The sequence below is a fragment of the Bactrocera dorsalis genome, chromosome 6 (genome assembly GCF_023373825.1).
Source record: "Bactrocera dorsalis isolate Fly_Bdor chromosome 6, ASM2337382v1, whole genome shotgun sequence".
Taxonomy (NCBI): domain Eukaryota; kingdom Metazoa; phylum Arthropoda; class Insecta; order Diptera; family Tephritidae; genus Bactrocera; species Bactrocera dorsalis.
Genome location: NC_064308.1, coordinates 22,425,273 through 22,447,263, shown reverse-complemented (window position 1 = coordinate 22,447,263; position 21,991 = coordinate 22,425,273). Strand labels below are relative to the sequence as shown.

The following is a 21,991-nucleotide window of genomic DNA, read 5'->3' as shown; positions in this document are numbered from 1 at the left end:
AACGGCATCAAACTAAATTGGATGCAAAGTTTAAAGGACCATTTTTGGTTAGTGAAGTTCTAGAAGGAGATAGATATATCTTGAAGTCATTGCATAATAAGAGAACTTATAAATATTGTCATGAAGATTTAAGAAAGATGCCAGATGGTTATGTTCCCAGTGAATTCGAGTGCCCGCCTGAGACTTGTTGAAATGGTTATAATATATCCGTGCGAGAGGATATGGTATGCGAAAACAAAATGTCCATATAGAGTATGGAATGGTTGAAATGAAGTTGCAATAGACTTCGATAAGAAAATGTTTGTGAATGGCGGATGTGTTTAGGAATTCAAATGGAAATAACCTGGCGGATGCAAAGTTTATGCATGGTTGATATATGACAATATTTGACTGAAATGTATGAGTTGGAGCTATGATTTTGAGATTTGAGATATCTGCGTCATTGAGCAAGCACAAGTGAAAGACAAAAGTTGGAACATGGCGTGTGGCGCTCTTGACGGGACTATGCTCTTAATCAAAAGGAAATCATAGTGGGCATGATTGATATATGACAATATTTGACTGAAATGTATGAGTTGGAGCTATTATTTTGAGATTTGAGATATCTGCGTCATTGAGCAAGCACAAGTGAAAGACGAAAGTTGGAAAATGGCGCGTGGCGCTCTTGACGGGACTATGCTCTTAATCAAAAGGAAATCATAGTGGCAATAACTAGAGTCGAATTTTGAATTGCTGAAAAGCAAATGGAATGAATTAAATGTTAAAATGAATTTGATTATGTAATGACAATAAGAATTGGAATTTGTTTACAATGTTGTGTAAAATGTAAAATAATAAAAGATTAGTAAATAAGAGAAAATGTTAAGCGTAAGGTAATACATTGGATAAACATGTAAATGATATTTGAAATTGATGAGCTATAATCACAAATTTATAAGTCATATTTGTAATATTACGATAACAGTACACGAGGACGTGTAATTGTCAGAATGGCCGTGTCGGATCTTAACTTATGGTAATCAGTGTAAAAGACTCAAATCAAACACATGTGCCACATGACAATTCTCATTTCTGTATTCTAACGGTCGTTTGTTGGTACGCTTTATTCCATCTATTCGCCAGATGGTCAGAATAGTTCGATGCGAATTTGAGAGAAAGACGTTGCGTGAGATTAAAGGTTTGAAAGAAAGATACGCACTACGACTGTTGTGCGTGTATGCTTGAGCCACTGCGAAAGACAAAGACACAAGTATGTTCGTGCAACATTTTCTGGATGGCATTCTCGGTATGCTAAAAGTGTTGGCGGCATTCTCAAGTTGACAGTGGCGTGAGCAAGTATATTCGCCGTATACAATCAGTGCAAAATATGAAAGTACCTAACGATAACCCAACATATATATCTAAATTCAATGGTTTAATACCCTTTCTTAAATCTTTGGCACACGCATGATTTTTTTCCAATTTTGACACTAAAATTTCCAACTGCTTCGCATTAGAAATTTATATATTTTTATCACAACGACAAGGAACGGATGTTACTATATTCGTTTCAAAATGGGGAATACGATTTTTTTCTATAAATGTCGATAACGCTTACTGGAATGTCAAAGAGCCATTGTTATTTCGTTTTAAAACGTCTGTTTGTTTAGCAATTAAACGTTTATTAAACGATGTAACTTTTTAATGTCGAAATCGGCAGTTTTAAGAATCTCCAACAACAGTAAGTACAGTCTAAATTTGTGAATCGTTAAATGTGATCTAATCACTTACAAGTTTTGTTCGGAACAAGATATAATCGATCGATTTCCACCAAATTAGTTTTATACTACTATATTGCAGTAAAGATATCATAATTTTAAATTCGAAATGATTATTTCACTTTACAGTCTATCAAACATCAATGAAGATATCAGAGAGAGAAGAGAGCCTTTACGGTATTCCCAAGTCAAAATATTGCTGGAATGGGATCATGACTTTTTAAGGTTTCAAATACCTTTTAAATATGTGGACCACAGCGTCCTTTAATCGATTTTTTGTGAATTATAAGATGCACAATTGAATTTAGAGCTCTTGAATTTTCTGGTAAAAATGGGTGAGATCGGATCAATACTTCTCTTACCCTTACTATAAATAATGTTGCGTCAAGCGACATACTCTTTAAATTCAAAACTAATAAGAAGAAAATTGATTGTAAAAATATTAAAATTTTAATTTATATACGTTGAATTAAAAAACATTAGATACTTATCCTAATAACTAATATTATATAAATGAGTTTAATATATTACTTATCTTAATCTACAAGTATTATGTCAGTTTAACGAATATGCGTCAAAATTGTACTTACCCCTATATTTAATACATATTTATAGTAGAACTAAATAACCCCAGGCCTATACAACAAACGAAGCACAACCTAGGGATAACAAATACAATTGGCAAACCAATTATCAACCAACAAAAATAACAGAGAGGCAAAATGAAAATGCGCAAGTAAGTACACAACCTCAACCAAAAATTCAAAGAATTAATAATATTGGTGAAAACCATTTTTTATGGTTAACCCTGATTCCCCTATATTATAAAATCATATACGAAAAGAGTTCATTAGAATTTTAATAGATTGCTCCCGTTCATATATACGAACTGGAAATTATAATACAAAACTCCTTAGTAATTTAGAATAGGGTAAGCACAGGAACGTGTTTTTGAAACTGATAACCTAGAGAGCGATCTCTTAATTGGAATTAATTAATCTATATATATAAATGAAATGGTGTATAGTTGTAACGCTAAAACTCGAAAACGGCTGAACCAAATGAAATACTTCCTTTGGGGGATTTGTTTGTTATTACCACGCGCAGGTCATGTCTTAAAATCAGAACAAAATATTAAGGGGGCGTGGCACCTCCCATACAAATTGAATTTTTCAAGTCGAATATCTTCAAAAGTGTTTAAGGTAGGAACATGAAAATTGGTACAGAGCTACAGGATAACAACACCACTCTCACCTATAAAACCGGGGGCTATCGAATAAGGGGGCGTGGTACCTCCCATACAAACTAAATTTTTTAAGCAGAATATCTGTGAAAATGTTCAAGGTAGGGACCGTATAATTGGTATAGACCTATATGGTATCAAACGCCTTCTTACACATAAAAGAAGGGGTAATCAGAAAACGGGGCGTGGCACCTCCCATACAAACTGAATTTTTCAAGGTGAATATCTTCAAAAGTGTTTAAGGTAGGAACATGAAAATTGGTATAGAGCTATAGGAAACAACACCATTCTCACTCATAAAACTTGGTTTTATCGAAAAAGGCCTAGCACCACATTTTGGTTGTTTCTTGCTATTTTTGTTTATTTATCGGTGACAGTAGCGGTTATATCGTAATTTTGGTTGTGTTCGTGCTATTTTTGGTTTATGGAAATGGCAGTTTTATGAAACAAACACAAATTAAATTAAACGTCAATTTTGTTTTGCAATCGAACACGCAAAATTTAGAGGGCAATAAAAATGCGCCTTGCTTTACTGATATATTGATATATTTTGTTTTAAAAAGTGAGTTATTTAGTGAAAGTGATTTAGCGTGTTGGCGAATACCGATTAATGTACATTGGAATTTATCATTCAATTGATCTGCTTCCTTAGTTTAATTCATTCATTTTCGGAGTATTCAAAGGTAAGTTATTGGTCCGTAAAACCTTATATGAACTTTATGCAAATGAATGATCATTTCCAATTAGATATTTGTTACGATGCCAAGAATCAGTACGTATGGTAACACTTCTCGGAGTTCCCAGGCCGCAAGGAGAACACGAAATACTTAGCAGAGCACGTCAAAGGGAAAATGTTATTGAGAGGGTATCACCACGAAATAGACTGCTGGAGAATAGCACGCACCAGTTAGAAGATGTCAACCAAACATACAATCAGCAAGAACGATTGAGAAGAAGGGAAGTTCACAATCAGCAACAACGATCGAGAAGAAGGGAAGTTCGTGCTCGCCAAAGTGATGAAGTAAGATCACAACATGCGATTATTCGACGACAACAGCGGCAACATCTTTCTTTTGTGAACATTGAACAGGCAGGTTTTCGATATGATCCAAACATTCCATATAGCGCATCTGTTCAAATCGGTCAGATGTGAGTAGTTTGTCAATATTGCAATGCAGTCAAATTTAAAAATGAACCGCCAGGGTTATGTTGCGCCGGGGGAAAGGTTAAGTTGCCAGAATTGCTTCCCCCACCACAGCCATTGTTCCAGCTGCTTTACGGTGAATCTCCTCACTCGAGCCATTTCTTAAAGCACACTAAAATGTACAACGATTGTTTTCAAATGACGTCGTTTGGCGGTGAAATTGTAAACGAACAAAACTACAATCCAACGTTTAAGGTAAACAAACAATATTCGACAGAAACTACAGAGCTTTCCTCCAATTATACAGGTTCACGACAAATTTTTCATATCGCTGGATCGCTGTTGCCGCATCCAGATCAAGAACACAAATATCTCCAAATTTACTTTCTGGGAGATTCACATGATGAAGTAAATCGGCGTTGTGCTATCTTCAATACAACGAAAAGAGAAATAATCGAACAATTGCAGCAAATGTTACACGAACACAATGGCCTCATTAAACTGTTTACGATTTCGTTGGAACGTATGCCAACAGATGATCATAGTATAATCATACAAGCGGACAAAAGACCAAAAGGGACACATGAAAGACAATATAATGCACCTACAGTTAGCGAAATATCAGTTGTTGTTGTTGGAGAAAATTTGCAGTCGCGTGATATTGTTATCAAACGTAGAAATCATAACGCACTAAAACGGATAAGTGAGACACATCGGTCTTACGACGCAATGCAATATCCGCTCATGTTCTGCCGTAGAGAAGACGGATATCACTTAGGATATAAGATGATAAATCCGGTGAATGGTTAGTAAAAAAAAATGTTTGTTTGCTACTTCATATAGGTAATTTAAGCTTTTAGGTGTCGAGACAAATAAAAAAGTCAGTTCAATGAAGTTTTACGCATATCAAATGATGATTCGCCAAAACTATGACAACCATTTACTGAGATATGGACGGTTATTTCAACAGTATGCAGTTGACATGTATGTTAAAGTTGAGACAGAACGACTTAATTACATGCAATACAATCAGTCGAAGTTGCGATCTGAAGAGTATGTTCACTTAATACTATGTTCAGACCGACACTTAATCACACGATTTCGGCTTTTGAATAGATTATCCCACTAATCTTAAAAAATTATCAAGATTTCGCCATACAAAAATGACAGTTCCAAATCACTTCATTGAAATGATTTGAAACTGATCCACGCAAAATCTCTCTGTGCGACTCTTATTTTGCGCCATCTATTTGTCAACATTGGAAATCTCTTACATTATCACAGCTGATTTAGACACTACAAAGGGGTAAAAATGTAAACAAACAAATTTTTTTAAAGCAATGAATCTAATTTCACCTGAAAATCGACTTAACAAATGAAAAAATGCATCCACTATTTCTATTATATGGAAAATATTTGAAAAAAGACGGCTTTTATTACAAAATACTATATGACAATGTTTTCTTTTGATAAATATTAAGCGATGTGACTTCATGAATGACAATAACAGCTGTTTTTTGATCTTTCTAACGACAGTGAGAACACTGTTGGGTTATGAAATGATTAAATGTAATCTAATCTTTGAATTTTTCGGTCTGAACATAATATAAGAGATGCAATGAATGGTGATGCGGATATTACAGATATTGGTCGACTCTATATTTTGCCATCGACATACATTGGCAGTCCTAGACACATGCATGAGTACTCCCAGGATGCCATGACTTACGTGCGCAATTATGGACGGCCGGATTTGTTTGTTACATTAACTTGCAATCCAAAATGGCCAGACATTACGAATCTATTGCATCCCGGTCAATCACCAAGCGATCGCCACGATGTTACAGCACGCGTGTTTAAACAAAAACTCAGATGTTTGATGGACTTTATTACGAAACAACGTGTATATGGCACTGTTCGATGCAGAATGTACTCATTGGAGTGGCAGAAGAGAGGTTTGCCCCACGCACACATTCTTCTTTGGATGGTGGAGAAAATTACACCTGACCAAATTGATGACATCATTTCCGCCGAAATTCCTGATGTTGAAATAGATCCAGAGTTGCACGAAGTGGTGATGGTCAATATGGTTCATGGGCCATGCGGAGAACACGATCCATCTTCGGTTTGTATGTCGGACAGTAAATGCAAAAAACGCTGTCCCCGTGCTTTTATTTCGGAAACTCAAACTGGAAACGACGGATACCCTCTCTATCGGCGTCGCTCACCCGCTGACAATGGCAGAACATTCATCACTCAATTGAAAAGAAAGAATTTCGTGGTTGATAACACATGGATCGTTCCATATTCGCCAATTTTGTCTAAGGCATTCAAAACACATATAAATGTTGAGTATTGCAGTTCAATAAAATCAATTAAGTATGTTTGCAAATATGTCACCAAAGGAAGCGATATGGCGGTTATTGGCGTTGAACGAGATGAAATTAGCAAATTTCAAATGGGCAGATATGTGAACTGCAATGAAGCAATCTGGAGAATATTTTCATTTGCAATTCATGAACGCCATCCTACTGTTGTGCATCTGGCAGCTCATTTGGAGAATGGCCAGCGAGTTTTAGAAGATAGTACAGCGAACGGAAATACCACCAGCAACCACTTTAACAAGTTTCTTTGCAACTTGCGCCAGTGATCCGTTCGCGAGAACATTGCTTTACTCGGAGATGCCTCGGTATTATACATGGAATGCATCGTCGAAGAAATGGTTGCGCAGGAAGAACGGCCATCCGGTAGATGGTTATCCAGGTGTTTTTTCAACTGATGCATTGGGAAGAACCTGCCTGTATATCATGTTTTTTTATTTAAATTTTTTATCAAAAACAGTTAAAAAAATTCAGCAATAATTTCTTCTTCACTATTTTTCAATATTGGGAACAATGAAATTAGGAAAAATCGTTCATATTCTATTAAAACCAATACCGGTGTAATTTTTGAAATGAAAAAAAATCTATTTTGGGCAGAACGAAGTTTACCGGGTCAGCTAGTTTCTTAAATAAAACCCGACCCACATTTGGTACTCCAGATTTATAGAAATAAAAAAATAGAAAAAATACATTTTCCCAATTATTTAATTTTACTAAACACCTTGAGACAAGAAAGTCCTAAGACACTAGTCGAAGTTCATATCGGCGAAATAAAACAAAAAAAGAATGGTGAAAAACCAAACAGGAATACAAAAATACAAAATTTAAACTACTTGAGACAAGGAAATCCTAGTACGCCAGCCGAAGATAATACTGGCAATAAAATAAAAAAACGTCCTCCAAAAAAAGAGCTACTAATATTTTAAAAATAAATAATTTCAACATTACTGATGACAATAATTTAAAAAAATTTGCAGAAAAAAATATGAAAACAATAGTAACGAAATTAAAAATATGAACATTAACTGCTACACCATTTATAACTGAAGAACGGCTGAACCGATTTAGCTGAAAATTGATGGGGAGGTAACTTAGAACCGGGGTAGGGACATAGGATAATTTTTATCTCTTTGTGTTGAAGTTCAATTCAATTCATAAATACAAAAATTGTATTTCAAATCATTTGAATATTTTATTATTTAAAAAAAGACAGCAATAATATATATAAAAGAAAAACGTGTTAGTTACACCATATATAACCCAAGAACCGATGAACCGATTAGGCTGAAAATCGGTGGGGAGATGGGGGACCATACTAAGGACATAGGGTACTCTTTGTCTCTTTATGTTTAAATTAAATACCAAAATTTTATTTCAAAGCATGCTTATGATTCCAAATTCATGTAAGAAGCATTTGAAAATTTTTCACTTCAAAAAAAAGATATAAATGCTACGTCAGATATTTTTCATTTCACAAGAAAAATTGACGTTTTCGTCGTCAATGCATTACGGCTACTTTCCTAGATTATGGGCGAAGGATGCAAATTAGGGTGCTTCAAAAAAAATGTTTGAATTTTTTTTTTCAACTCTTACCCCGTCAAATGTTAGTGATTGACAAACAAAAAATCCTTCCTCAGCCCATGCGCTGTAGCTTAAATCTAAGGGGTCGCTATTTTTTTTTAGGTTCCCATACATTTTACATAGGAATTTTCGTTTTTTCATTCAAACTAAAATTTCACCAACTAATTTTTGTTTCTCAAAAATAACCATCACATATTCAGAAAGTTCAATTTTCAAACAAAAAGTTTGACTATCTCAATTAGACAATTAAATATAGTGATTTGAAATTTGGAATTTTTTCAGTGATAGAAAGCCTTTTCTATTTCACCCATCTCCAATGTGTTTTGTTGCCGTCCGCGAGGTGGCGCTTCTTGAGGCGAAAAAACACGCTTCTCTCACTCCCCACGCCGTCTTCCCGAACCTCGCGTACAGAAAACCCTCTGCCGCCTTATTGATCTGTAGGATGGTCTCAATCTTCGTTGATCAATTTCGCCACGCTTAACACCCTCCAGTCGGTAGTTGTCACATCGGGATATTAATTATTTGGGTAATAATACAAACCTTACTCTAAAATATATATTTTTAATAATTTTATGGAATCATCATAAAATACATAGGTAAATTTTAGCTTACATACATACTTATGTACTAAGTATATGATTTGATACCAAATTGTTGGGTTCACTGCCCGCTGGACTTACCACTTGTGCCAAATTGCGTGTTTTAAAATAAAACCTCCGATTTCACTTTCACAACTCGTATAAATTTTATTTTACAATAAAAATTCGCCTTCTAAAGGCCGTATAGAGGGGGTTCCGGACACGTTAGTCTCACAATTGTGTTACTCAAAATTAATAAAATTATCGTATTCACAAAACTATAATGGAAATTATGGAGATCGGTACAAATGGCGATGACGATCGGCGTGTGGCGAAAAAGCGACGTGCATTCAGTAATGGACGAATCAATACTGATTTGTGTGAAAGCGGACCCTTTTTCCATGGAGTGATGTGGTGTGTGTTTTAGTGTGTGTATCCTGCGCTCGCGCGTGTGGGTGGTGTTGATGTGAAGTGTGGTGATGTCGAGGTAAGTGTGGTGAGTGTGCGTGTTAGTGATGGGTGTAGGTGTGGTGTGGGGCAGGCGACTAAGGCTCATTTAGCCATCCGGCCCCCCTAGGCGAATATTTCAGCCTAGAATCCTCTGAAGCTGCTGCAGAGTGGCTACGACGCTGCTGAGGCCTGAGGTGCGGCGCGGACGCGGTCGTTGTTGCTGGCGTCGTGTGAACGCCCCATTATGTGGCCGCCGGGCACGGGATGATGATGGCCCTATGGTTCGACGGGACCGTGCATCCCGGCTTAATGGCGGTCGTTGTACTGCGCCGCGGTTGCGGCCGGCAGGAAGTTGGCTGGTGTCATTCCGAGGTGCACGGTGTAACATCGTGTGATGCGGGCGCATACAAATTTGGCACAGATTGCCCGACATACACTCGTGAGTTTGGACAGGCGTCAGGCAATTGAGACAATGGCCGTGCGCCTGCACGACCAACTGGCGTTGTTGAGGTGGCAATCCCTTAAAGATGACGCATTGTGGCAGCCGGTGGGGTCGACGACATAGGGACATCTACGGCGCTGTGGGTCGGCGACAAGCGCGGGTGTTGACGGCAATGCGGCCGTTTCACTCCGAGGCACCGTTGGGGTGGTTGTTCGGGGCGCTGCAACTGGGGCAGCCGCTTGGCGTTGCACATTGACAGCCGAACGAGTGGTTGGTGTCGGGGCTGCTGGCATGTTTGCATCAATATTGATCTGTTTGGAAGAGTGTTATTTCAATTAGAATTTGGTTGCATATAGGACATATGAGCATGGCTGCCACGTTATGCGGCATGAGTGGGTCGTTAGATTAATCGACTACCTCAGTGAGTGATTTTAAATATATATATGTATGTATATATGTATTTATATAAATTTTTATTTTATTTTGTTTTTATATTTGGTTTATTTTAGCGGTTTGTCGGTTTTCGTTTCGTGGTTATCGGCGATCGGTAAGAAGCATAGTTTGAAGAGCGGTCTTGTTTACTTTCCGGATTGTGTACGGAGATCGACTACGCGAATATGACCGTCGGAGCCTGGATAAAGCTTCTCTATGCGGCCCAGCCGCCATTCGGTAGGTGGCAGGCAATCAGGACACAATCTCCAACTTTTGGCGCATTTTCTGTATTTTTCCATCGGTATCTCTTGTGGAGGTCCTTTATATAGTCTTCTTTCCATCGGCTACTGAAATTATGATGGAGAATTTTAATTCTTTCCCATCTATTTAATAAGGAAAGCGACTCCACGCCTGGCTCAGGTGTGGCCAGAATGGGTGCTCCTTTTAAGAAATGCCCTGGAGTTAGGGCTGTGAAGTCGGAGGGATCTTGCAATAGTGCTGTGAGCGGCCGTGAGTTGAGAACGGCTTCAATTTTAGCTAATAATGTCGTGAATTCTTCATAGTTAAATTTATAGCTGCCGGCTAGCTTCTTGAAATGTGATTTGAAGCTCTTTACAGCTGATTCCCATAAACCACCCATATGAGGAGCGCTTGGAGGTATAAATTGCCAATTGATACCTTGAGGGGCGTACTTTTGTATGATATCAGGGGACACTTGTTTTAAGAAATCCACAAACTGTTTTTCTGTGGCTCGTTGGGCTCCTATGAATGTTTTGCCATTATCGCTCATGATTTTGGAGGGGAAGCCACGTCGAGCGACGAAACGAGCAAATGCCGCGAGAAAAGCCTCCGTCGTCAGATTAGTACACAGCTCAAGGTGTACTACCTTTGTCGTGAAACATAAAAAGACAGCCACATAGCCTTTCATGAGAGTGGGAGATCTTAGCATGGACGCCTTTATTTGAAAAGGCCCAGCAAAATCGACACCTGTAGTCGTGAAAGGCGGAGCGAAATTGCAGCGTTCAGGTGGAAGTGCTGCCATAATCTGAGTTCGCATTTTTTGCTTATGCATAGTGCAGATTTTGCACATGAAAATGCATTTTTTGATCTGGGGCTTAAGACGGGGAATATAATACTCTTGGCGTACCATATGTTGCATGCGGCGCTGTTCGGCGTGCAACATTAATATATGGATGTAATTCAGGAGTAGTGTGGCAAAAGGAGACTTCTCAGGTATTATGATGGGGTGGCGTTCGTTGTAAGTCAGGCTTGAATTAGCGAGCCGACCATTGGCACGAAGCAGACCTTTCGTGTCTAAAAATGGGTTTAGTACTAAGAGTGAGCTCTTTTTGTCAATTGGCTTCGATTCTCTTAGTAACGATATGTCGCGACTGAAGTAGCGCGTTTGGGTTGAGGCGATAAGCGCGACCTTTGCTTTTTGTAAGTCCTGGTGCGTCAATGTATCGCAATGGGTGTAAGTTACTCCTTCAACTTTAAGTTTAAGTTGCTCTATGAATTTAAGCATATATGCGACTACTCTGAGGGCTCGGGGGAACGATGAAAATCGTTCAAGGATTTCATTATCATCCACTATTGTATGATAGGTGTCGATTTTTCGACTTTCTGGGGCGCATTGTCGATTGTGGCCAAGAATCTGTTTATTCGGTTAACCATCGGGGGCCATTCCACCAGAGCGTGGTGGTGGCAAGATCCAGGGGTTTGCACCCTCTTGTGCCTAGATCAGCAGGATTGTCGGCACTGGCTACGTGTCGCCATGTGGCTGCCCCTACTAGGTCAAGTATTTGAGAGGTTCGATTAGAAATATATGTTTTCCACGAGTGTGGTGGCTTTTCTAACCAGGCTAGAACGATTTCGGAATCGGACTATAGATATAATTTGCATTTGGTCATGTTCATGTGGGTCTGCACTATGGAAACCAGCTTGGCTAGTAGCAGAGCGCCACAGAGTTCAAGTCGTGGTAGACTTATCGTTTTTAGAGGTGCTACTTTTGCTTTTGCAGCTAGTAGGTGGCTTGTGGTTGCGGTGTCGCTTTGTGCACGCACATAGATCGTGGCACAATATGCCTTTTCAGAGGCATCGCAGAAGCCGTGTAGTTCCACTTTGTATTCGGGGGAATAATTTACCCACCGTGGAATTTGTATCTACGAGATGTCTTTTAGATTATTAGCAAACCGGGACCACTTCTCTAAGCGAAGAGGTTTCACTTGTTCGTCCCAGTCTGTTCCGTCTAGCCGTAATTCTTGAATCAGGATTTTCGCTTGTATCATAATTGGCGCGAGCCATCTTGCGGGGTCAAAAAGTTTTGCCATTGAGGATAAAATTCGCCTCTTTGTTATGGCGGATAATGCGGTTATGGACTCTGTCGTGTATGAGAACTGGTCCGATATCGCATTCCATTGGATGCCCAGTGTTTTTGTTATACTTTCCTTTTCAAATATAAGGAAATTAGTATCCAATTTATTATCGTTTGGTATATTTTTTAAGATACTTGGGTGATTAGCTGTGATCTTTTTTAAAGGAAACCCTGCGGTGTTGAGGGCATTTATCACTTGTGATAAGGACTCGTATGCTTGTGAGAGGCTGTGGCTCCCAGACAGGATGTCGTCTACATACGTATGTGTTTTTAAGACTTGTGTTGCCAGAGGAAACTCTGACTTTGTGTCTTCTGAGTGTACGAATGGCGAGGTATGGAGCACAGTTTACGCCAAAGGTAACTGTTTTTAATTTAAAGTCGCGTAGTGGACTATTGGGAGATTTTCGAAAAATAATTCGCTGAAAATCTTGATCATCATCATGTACGACTATTTGTCGATACATTTTTTCAACATCCCCATTGAAAACGTATTTGTATATACGCCAATTTAGTATGAGGAGCATTAAATCTGGTTGGAGTGTGGGGCCCGTGAATAGAATATCGTTGAGCTAATTCCCCGAGCTAGTGCATCTGGAGGCATTAAAGACAACTCTAACTTCTGTTGTTTTTTTGTCAGGCTTTACTACTGCATGGTGTGGCAAGTAGAATGAGTGATATTTGCCTTTTATGATTTTTTCGCATGGGCTTACTTCCTCCATGTGATCTAAATGGAGGTATTCTTCTAAGACACCATCATAATGTTGTTTGAACTCACCCTTTCTAAGTAGGTTTTTTTCCATACTTAGAAACTGCTGTATTGCAGAGGTGCGAGAGTGACCTATGGCGAGTGTATCTGGAAATTGTTGTTTAAATGGTAGTCGTACGACATACCGACCATTTCTTGATCTAGTAGTTGTGGCTTTGTAAAAGTCTTCACAATACTGATCTTCTGGCGTTGTAATGGTAATGGGGGGGGAGTTCTTCTAATTCCCAAAATTTCCTTAATTGTGAATTAAGGAATTCATTGGATATCTCTTCCACTTGAGTTGTCATGGCGGTAATGGGGGGGGAGTTCTTCTAATTCCCAAAATTTCCTTAATTGTGAATTAAGGAATTCATTGGATATCTCTTCCACTTGAGTTGTCATGGCGGTAACTGGTTCTGTTACTAGTCCACTTAGTATCCAACCGAATATAGTATTTTGTGCTAGAAGGGTGTTTGAATTTTTCTCAACCCCTTCTAGAACAATTTGAGGAATAAGGTCGCTGCCTAATAGAAGATCTATTTGAGCGGGGGTGTTGCAGTTAGGATCTGCTAGCTTTAGGTGTGTAACCTTTTGCCAATGCTTGCTATTTATATGATAGCTTGGCAGCATGTTCATAAGTTGCGGTAAGACTATAGCTTCTGCTTGAATGCGCTTATCCGCTTGGGGGGAAATTAGGGTAATGGGACAGATTTTGTTTGAGTTTTGTAATACTCTTCCGCCCATTCCCGTATTTTCATAATTGGCATGTTTTGTTGGTAGTTTTAGCCTATTTTGTCCCCTAGACGCTATGAATGATCGTTGTGATCTTTGGTCTATTAGGGCTCTCAATTTGAAAACTTCTCCTCGGTGTTCGATGGAGATAGCTGCTGTGGGTAGTAGTACCCTACTTTGATTCTCGCTGTGAAGCGTTTGTGTCTTTAAAGCCTTTGAGCAGCATGGTGTCTCTTGGCAAATTTCGGGATTTTGTGTTTCGTTGCGGTTGCAACTAAACCCGTGGCTCTTTTGGAGAAAGCGCTACTTTGGGGTGTGCTAGGAAAGTTATTGAAATGTAACATTGAATGATGCCTCTTGTGGCAATATACGCAATTGAATTTGCTTTAGCAATTATTGAGATTATGTGAGTGGGACAAGCAGTTTGTACAGAGTCTTTTTGCTCTGACAAAGTTGTTCCTTTCATTGATATTAAGTTTTTTAAACTTTTCGCAAGCTTTCAGCTTGTGCCCTCCTTTACACAGTTCCCATGACGTTTGTTTATATTGTTCGGATGTGAACGATTGATTTTTAAAGAAGCTTCTGTTTAAATTGTGGTGGTTACTAGCTTGGGGTTTAGCGAAACTTCGATTTAGGTCGTGTTGAACGTTTTTAGTTCTGACCGTTTTTTTATCTACCCTTTCCGCAATTTCATATTGGGTAGTTAAGAAATCTTTCATTTGTTGCCACGTTGGGCATTTTCTTCGTGATGAGAGCGATTGCTCCCACAGAAGCAAAGATTTTTCTGGTAATGCGGCGGTACATATGTTTACCAGAATAGGATCCCAATTGTGTGTGGGAATATTTTGTGTCGATAGCACCGATAAACAATTTGAAACAGTGGATTCTAGTTTCATGAACTCTTCACTGGTTTCTCTTTGAATTTTAGGCAAGTTCATAAGTATCGTAACTTGCTTGACATCTAATATTCTTTCATTTTCGTATCTTTGTCTTAAAGCTTCCCAAGCTAAATTGAAATTTTCGTCATTAAGAGCGAACTGTTTTACTATTGCTCCTGCTTGGCCTTTTGTTTTGTATCGGAGGTGATACAATTTTTACGCTTGATATAATTTAGGATGGTTTATGTACACGGCCGTAAACATGTCCCGGAAGGACGGCCATTGTTCATAACCTCCATGAAATATTTCTGTATCGCATGCTGGCACTTTAAGGTGAATGCCGGAACTCGCCTCTTGGCTTTGAATTGGAGGCAGCTCTACTCTCGGTTGTGGAGTAGGTGCAATTGCTTTTATTAATCTCAATTGATCAGAGATCATAGCTCTCGTTTCCTCGTACTGGTCTAAACAGTTTTCGTATTTGGAGCAAGCCGAGGATTTAAAATTTTCCGGAAGATCTGATTCGTCAGATTCTAGAATTGCGTCATACGGAGCTTGGAGACGTGTCCAGAAATTGCCTAGATTTTCTTTTTTGATTTCTAGTACCGATTCAGAATTGTCCTGAATCGGTGAAGATGAAAATCGAGTGTAGTATCGAATTAAACTGTCACTCTCAGCGATAAACTTAGTATATGAAATGTCTGTAATTTTTTTTTGCTTTGTAGCACCTTGCTTTGAGCGTGTAGCTTCAGCAGGTGTACATGGGCTCTTTTCTTCAGAAATCATTTTTTGTACTTTTAGATATTGAATCGATTTAGATTCCTTAGAATCTCCGTTCATTTAGGTAATAGGTAAAAATTGAAAATATGAGAAAGAAGAAACTTCTCTCAGTGTATTTATGGTGGTAATAAATACGTTTGAATCTTTAAGATACGCGGTTTGTATGGTTGTTGTATACACAAGTATCTAATAACGAACGCGTATTTCGTTTTCCTTATTATAAAGTTGTATTTTTGTTGTATCCGCAAGGTAGGAACCAACGAACGAGTGTTTCGTTTTCCTTATTACAAAATTGTATTTTTGTTGTATCCGTATACGCAATGGCCGAACTAACGAGCGAGTGTTTCGTTTTCGTTATCCCTAATAGTTGTGCTATTAGTTTGTTTTGTTTTCTTTCTATTTTATTTATTGCTTCGTATTTCTAATAGTTGTGCTATTAAATTGTTCTTGTTTTTTCGATTTTATTTATTGCTTTGCACTCGTTCGTTTATAATTGCGTATACGGGCGATAATAAAGAAAGAGAAAAGGGTTATTGACCTTTGTATATAAAAGATTTTTTCCGTTTGCAATCCTGCTTGCTTGTGCTTTAGCAAGAACAAGAGGTATTGCTTGAAATATGCCGATTTGGCCTTTGGATATATAATATAAAATGAAATGTTAAAATGCTACCATGTCTTGGTTTTTGTTTATTTTATTTGTCCGTATATATTTGTAATACATTTTTTTTTGTTTTAATTGACAGAATGTAATTTATCCTTATTAAACGGTTGCATTTACCGCACCGAATTTTTTTTTTCGAAATATTTAAATTGTAATTTAAGATTTTATTTAATTATGTACCCTATGTATATATATATATATCTATGTACATCGGCATAAGCAAATTGTATGCCGTGTATATTATTTTGCGGTACGAATAACGCGGGAAGAGAAAATGGCAAAGTGCAGGTATGCTCTTTTAGCGCAAATGCAAATTTGGAAGTTATAACTTTTACTTTGTTGTTACTAGCATATGTGTGTATGCTAATTTATCTTTTTGCCAATTTTGGTAATATATGTAATGTATATGTATATACGTTGTGAATATTGTGCATATATGTATGGTTGATATTGTTATTTTTATTTTAATTTTCGAAATTGCCTTAGCTTACTTAGCGCAATCCTGCTTATACTGTTTTGAGTATAAGGGGTATTGCCGGCAAATGTTGTCAAGTGAATACTTGAAAATGTTTTTTTTTTTTTTATGAACTTTGTGTGCTTGTGAACACAAGTGTAAGCGTAACTAGGCTTTTAACAGATATGTATATGCCAGTATATGTATATATAATTATATATTATACTATATACTGTTCATACTTATATTTGGATGTACATATGTAAAGTACCAAACTGTTTTCGGTTTCCCGGAAATCAACCGTAAGTTCAAACAGTTTGGTAGCAACCGTTTTATTAAAGTATACAGTTGTTAGAAAAATGAACTGTAACTTTCAACATACATATAAGCCAATAAATAAAAATATTATATGAATAAAAGGAGTCGATACACTCACTTTGTGCCGCTTCAAGGGTATTTGAGGGCTTTAATATGCGGTTAATTGCGGGGTGTTTGCTTTCGTGGCTGTGTCCCAGTTGTTTCCTGTTTGCTGATGTGATGTTATTACGGTGGACCACGATATCCCTTTCCTTCTCCTCTTCTTGTTGTTGTTTGGCTCGTACTTATGTAATGTCTTTAGTATATTTTATTTCCACGATTATTAATTATTATTATTTTTTGAAAATTATTGCACTTGGAGTTTATTGCTTTTCTTTCACTTGTTTGGTTTGAAGTTTCGCGCCCGTTTATAATTAAATTAATTTACGCGCCCGGCTTTTTGTTTTTTTTTTTATGTATAGTTGTTCAGCACAATATTGTATTTATATGTATATTTATGTGTATTTATATGTCTCAAACGAGCTTTAAAATTTTTCGTATTAGCATGAAATTTTATTTTTTTTCCTTTTTGATTTTGATTAAAATTTTTTTTGTATTTTCATGTAACAGTAGTGAACCGTCTTGTGTTTTCCGTTTTCAAATGTTTTTTTTTTTGTATTTAAGTATGTATGTATTTGCCACTAAACTTCGAATTCACTTGCAATATATAAATTTTTTTTTTTTTGTATATACGTATGTATATTGCACTAAATTTTGTATATGTGTGTGTATATGTCACCTTTGTGCACGAATTTTTTGTAAGCTTTTCTTCTTTTGAACAAGTTTTGTATGTATGTTTATGTCACAATTTTAATCTCTTTTTTTTTCCAATAGTGCCGTTCTTTGCGACTCGAAGGACCAATGTTGGGTTCACTGCCCGCTGGACTTACCACTTGTGCCAAATTGGGTGTTTTAAAATAAAACCTCCGATTTCACTTTCACAACTCGTATAAATTTTATTTTACAATAAAAATTCGCCTTCTAAAGGCCGTATAGAGGGGGTTCCGGACACGTTAGTCTCACAATTGTGTTACTCAAAATTAATAAAATTATCGTATTCACAAAACTATAAAAGGAAATTATGGACATGGGTACAAATGGCGATGACGATCGGCGTGTGGCGAAAAAGCGACGTGCATTCAGTAATGGACGAATCAATACTGATTTGTGTGAAAGCGGACCCTTTTTCCATGGAGTGATGTGGTGTGTGTTTTAGTGTGTGGATCCTGCGCTCGCGCGTGTGGGTGGTGTTGATGTGAAGTGTGGTGATGTCGAGGTGAGTGTGGTGAGTGTGCGTGTAAGTGATGGGTGTAGGTGTGGTGTGGGGCAGGCGACTAAGGCTCATTTAGCCACAAATAAATACGGATCATATGTATATAAATTATATGCCGAGTCGGTTGCGCATAGAAAATAAACGAATCTCTAGGCGTAAATTTGTTTACATGGGAATTAGCATTATTTTTCTCATTTCACGCTGAAAATGCTCAATTCTGCTATTGTCGTGGTGAAACACGCTTACAATTTGTCTGTGGTGAGACTCGCTCATCTCTGCTGAGTACCCCTTCGAAAAGTTACGATATCTGAAACGTGAACCTTCTCTATGATAAACGTTCTCTGCTTTATATTTTCAGTATGATTAACTATTATACTAGGCTTTGCAAATGGATTATTTATAGTTTCTTGGTATCTTCTTCTTTACTGGCGTAGACACCACTTACGCGATTATAGCCGAGTCAACAACAGCGCGCCAGTCGTTTCTTCTCTTCGCTACGTGGCGCCAATTGGATATTCCAAGCGAAGCCAGGTCCTTCTCCACTTGGTCCTTCCAACGGAGTGGAGGACTTCTTCTTCCTCTGCTTCCCGCGACGGGTACTGCGTAGAATACTTTCAGAGCTGGAGTGTTTTCATCCATCCGTACAACCTGACCTAGCTAGCGTAGCCGCTGTCCTTTAATTCGCTGAGCTATGTCAATGTCGTCGTATATCTCGTACAGCTCATCGTTCCATCGAATGCGATATTCGCCGTGGCCAACGCGCAAAGGACCATAAATCTTTCGCAGAACCTTTCTCTCGAAAACTCGTAACGTCGACTCATCAGTTGTTGTCATCGTCCAAGCCTCTGCACCATATAGCAGGACGGGAATTATGAGCGACTTATAGAGTTTGGCTTTTGTTCGTCGAGAGAGGACTTTACTTTTCAATTGCCTACTCAGTCCGAAGTAGCACCTGTTGGCAAGAGAAATCCTGCGTTGGATTTCCAGGCTGATATTGTTGGTAGTGTTAATACTGGATCCTAAATAGACGAAATTATTTTCAACTTCAAAGTTATGACTGTCAACAGTGACGTGAGTGCCAAGTCGCGAGTGCCTGAGTGAGTCGACTGCTTGTTTGATGACAGGAGATATTTCGTCTTGCCCTCGTTCACTACAAGACCCATTTACGTTGCTTCCTTGTTCAGTCTAGAAAAAGCAGAACTAACGGCGCGGGTGTTGAGGCCGATGATATCAATATCATCGGCATACGCCAGCAGCTGTACACTGTTATAAAAGATTGTACCTGCTCGAATAATTTTCTCCAGCAGCAGATTGAAGAAGTCGCACGATAGGAAGTCGCCTTGTCTGAAACCTCGTTTGGTATCGAACGGCTCGGAGAGGTCCTTCCCGATCCTGGCGGAGTCAGTTTACACAGCCGTATTAGTTTTGCGGGGATACCATATTCAGACATCGCGGCATAGAGGCAGCTCCTTTTCCTGCTGTCGAAAGCAGCTTTGAAATCGACGAATATTGGTGCGTGTCGATTCTCCTTTCAAGGGTATTTTCCAAAATTTGGCGCATGGTGAATATCTGGTCGGTTGTTGATTTACCAGGTCTGAAGCCACATTGATAAGGTGCAATCAGTTTGTTGACGGTGGGCTTTAATCTTTCACACAATACACTCGATAGAACCCTGTACGCGATGTTGAGGAGGCTTATCCCACGGTAGTTGGCGCAGATTGTGGGGTCTCCTTTTTTATGGATTGGGCATAGCACACTTAAATTCCAATCGTTGGGCATGCTTTCGTCCGACCATATTTTACAAAGAAGCTCATGCATGCTCCTTATCAGTTCTTCGCCGCCGTGTTTGAATAGCTCGGCCGGCTATCCATCGACCCACGCCGCTTTGTTGTTCTTCAGGTGGGTAATTGCTTCTTCATGGTCGGGCAATGGAACGTCTGTTCCATCGTCATCGATTGGGGAATCGGGTTCGCCTACTCCTGGCGTTGTACGTTCACTGCCATTCAGCAGGCTGGAGAAGTGTACCCTCCATAATTTAAGTATGCTCTGGGCATCGGTGACTAGATCACCTTTGGGGGTTCTACAAGAGTATGCTCCGGTCTTGAAACCTTCTGTAAGTTGCCGCATCTTTTCGTAGAATTTTTGAGCATTACCCCTGTCGGCTTATCAAGCTCTTCGTACTCACGCATTTCGGCCTCTTTCTTTTTCTGTCTACAAATGCGTCTCGCTTCCCTCTTCAACTCTCGGTATCTATCCCATCCCGCACGTGTTGTGGTCGATCGCAACGTTGCGAGGTAGGCAGCCTGTTTTCTCTCCGCTGCGACACGGCACTCCTCGTTGTACCAGCTGTTCTTTTGCACTTTCCGAAAACCAATGGTCTCGGTTGCAGCTGTACGTAAGGAGTTTGAAATTCCGTCCCACAGTTCACTTATACCGAGTTGTTAACGAGTGCTCTCAGAGAGCAGGAATGCAAGCCGAGTAGAAAATCGTTCGGCTGTCTGTTGTGATTGCAGCTTCTCGACGTCGAACCTTCCTCGTGTTTGTTGGCGTGCGTGTTTTGCTGCACAGAGGCGGGTGCGAATCTTGGCTGCAATAACATAGTGGTCCGTGTCGATGTTAGGACCTCGGAGCGCAAGCACTCATAAAAGGCATCTTTGGTCACATCGTCCTTCTCATCCGTCGGGGCGTGGGCGCAAATCAGCGATATGTTGAAGAACCTCGCTTTGATGCGGATTGTGGCTAGACGTTCATTCATAGGAGTGAATGATAGTACTCGGCGACGGAGTCTCTCTCCCACCACGAATCCAACACCAAACTTGCGCTCCTTTATATGGCCACTGTAGTAAATGCCACAAGGACCTATTTGTCTCTATCCTTGTCCCGTCCATCGCATTTCTTGGACGGTGGTGATGTCAGCCTTTATTTTCACTAGGACATCAACCAGCTGTAAGTCATGTAATGTCCATATCATCTGTGATAATGTAATAGATTTCCTTTACGAGCGCACAGATTGTGCTAAATTAGAATCGCACAGGGAGATTAACTTCAATTCTCCTCGGTTACGAGATTAAACCGCCTAAATCTCTTGATTAAGCTTCGGTCGAAAAGATTTGCACTCAGTTTATTTGCTAGAGGTTTTGAGGTTTGTTAGATATGTACATATTAGAGACTTGGGCCACACACAATTTTTAAACATACAATGTCCAATCCCATTTTGGATCATCTACAGATATACCCTTTACCGTCCAAATTACAGGTTCTCTCTTAATGTAGATCGTGGTTATAGCATTTTGTGGGAATTGGAATGATCTCTTTCTGCCCACCTGCTAACTGAAATGCCAAGGAATACGAGTACCAAGCTCCATCAATTTATCTTCTGCCGAACAGACATTCACCTGGAACTTAACTCGTCTCTTTATTATTTAGATATATAAAAGTCTATATCTATCTCGGTTAGTTAAGATGTTGCCGTGACATTTTAAGGAAGTTCAAGAAACGGGGCATGTCAATTTAAAAAATGGACACTTTTAAAGAAAGATAAGGTTAATCTGGTAGGCCAATAAGTCATGCATAGACCAGTTTTGGTTCGCTGCGATATCCATATGAAGTTCCATTGCTAGAAAAAAAGAGAAGTTGTCATCTTTTAGAATGTCTGCGCTTGACGCGAATTTCAACAGACACTACGGCCTCACTATCGACACCTTCTCCAGTATATCATACCGTGGGGACCTC

General features: G+C 38.9%; 1 protein-coding gene across 1 annotated transcript in view; it reads right to left on the bottom strand.

Moving 5' to 3' along the window:
* Positions 1-8,432: 8,432 nt before the first annotated feature.
* LOC125779317 (uncharacterized) overlaps positions 8,433-21,991 on the bottom strand; it is a 331,415-nt gene continuing 317,856 nt past the window's right edge. The window contains exon 2 of the mRNA XM_049460597.1: positions 8,433-19,048. Coding sequence (XP_049316554.1) covers positions 10,223-11,533 — 1,311 coding nt within the window. The 5' untranslated portion in view covers positions 11,534-19,048 and the 3' untranslated portion in view covers positions 8,433-10,222. The remainder of the gene's footprint in view (positions 19,049-21,991) is intronic.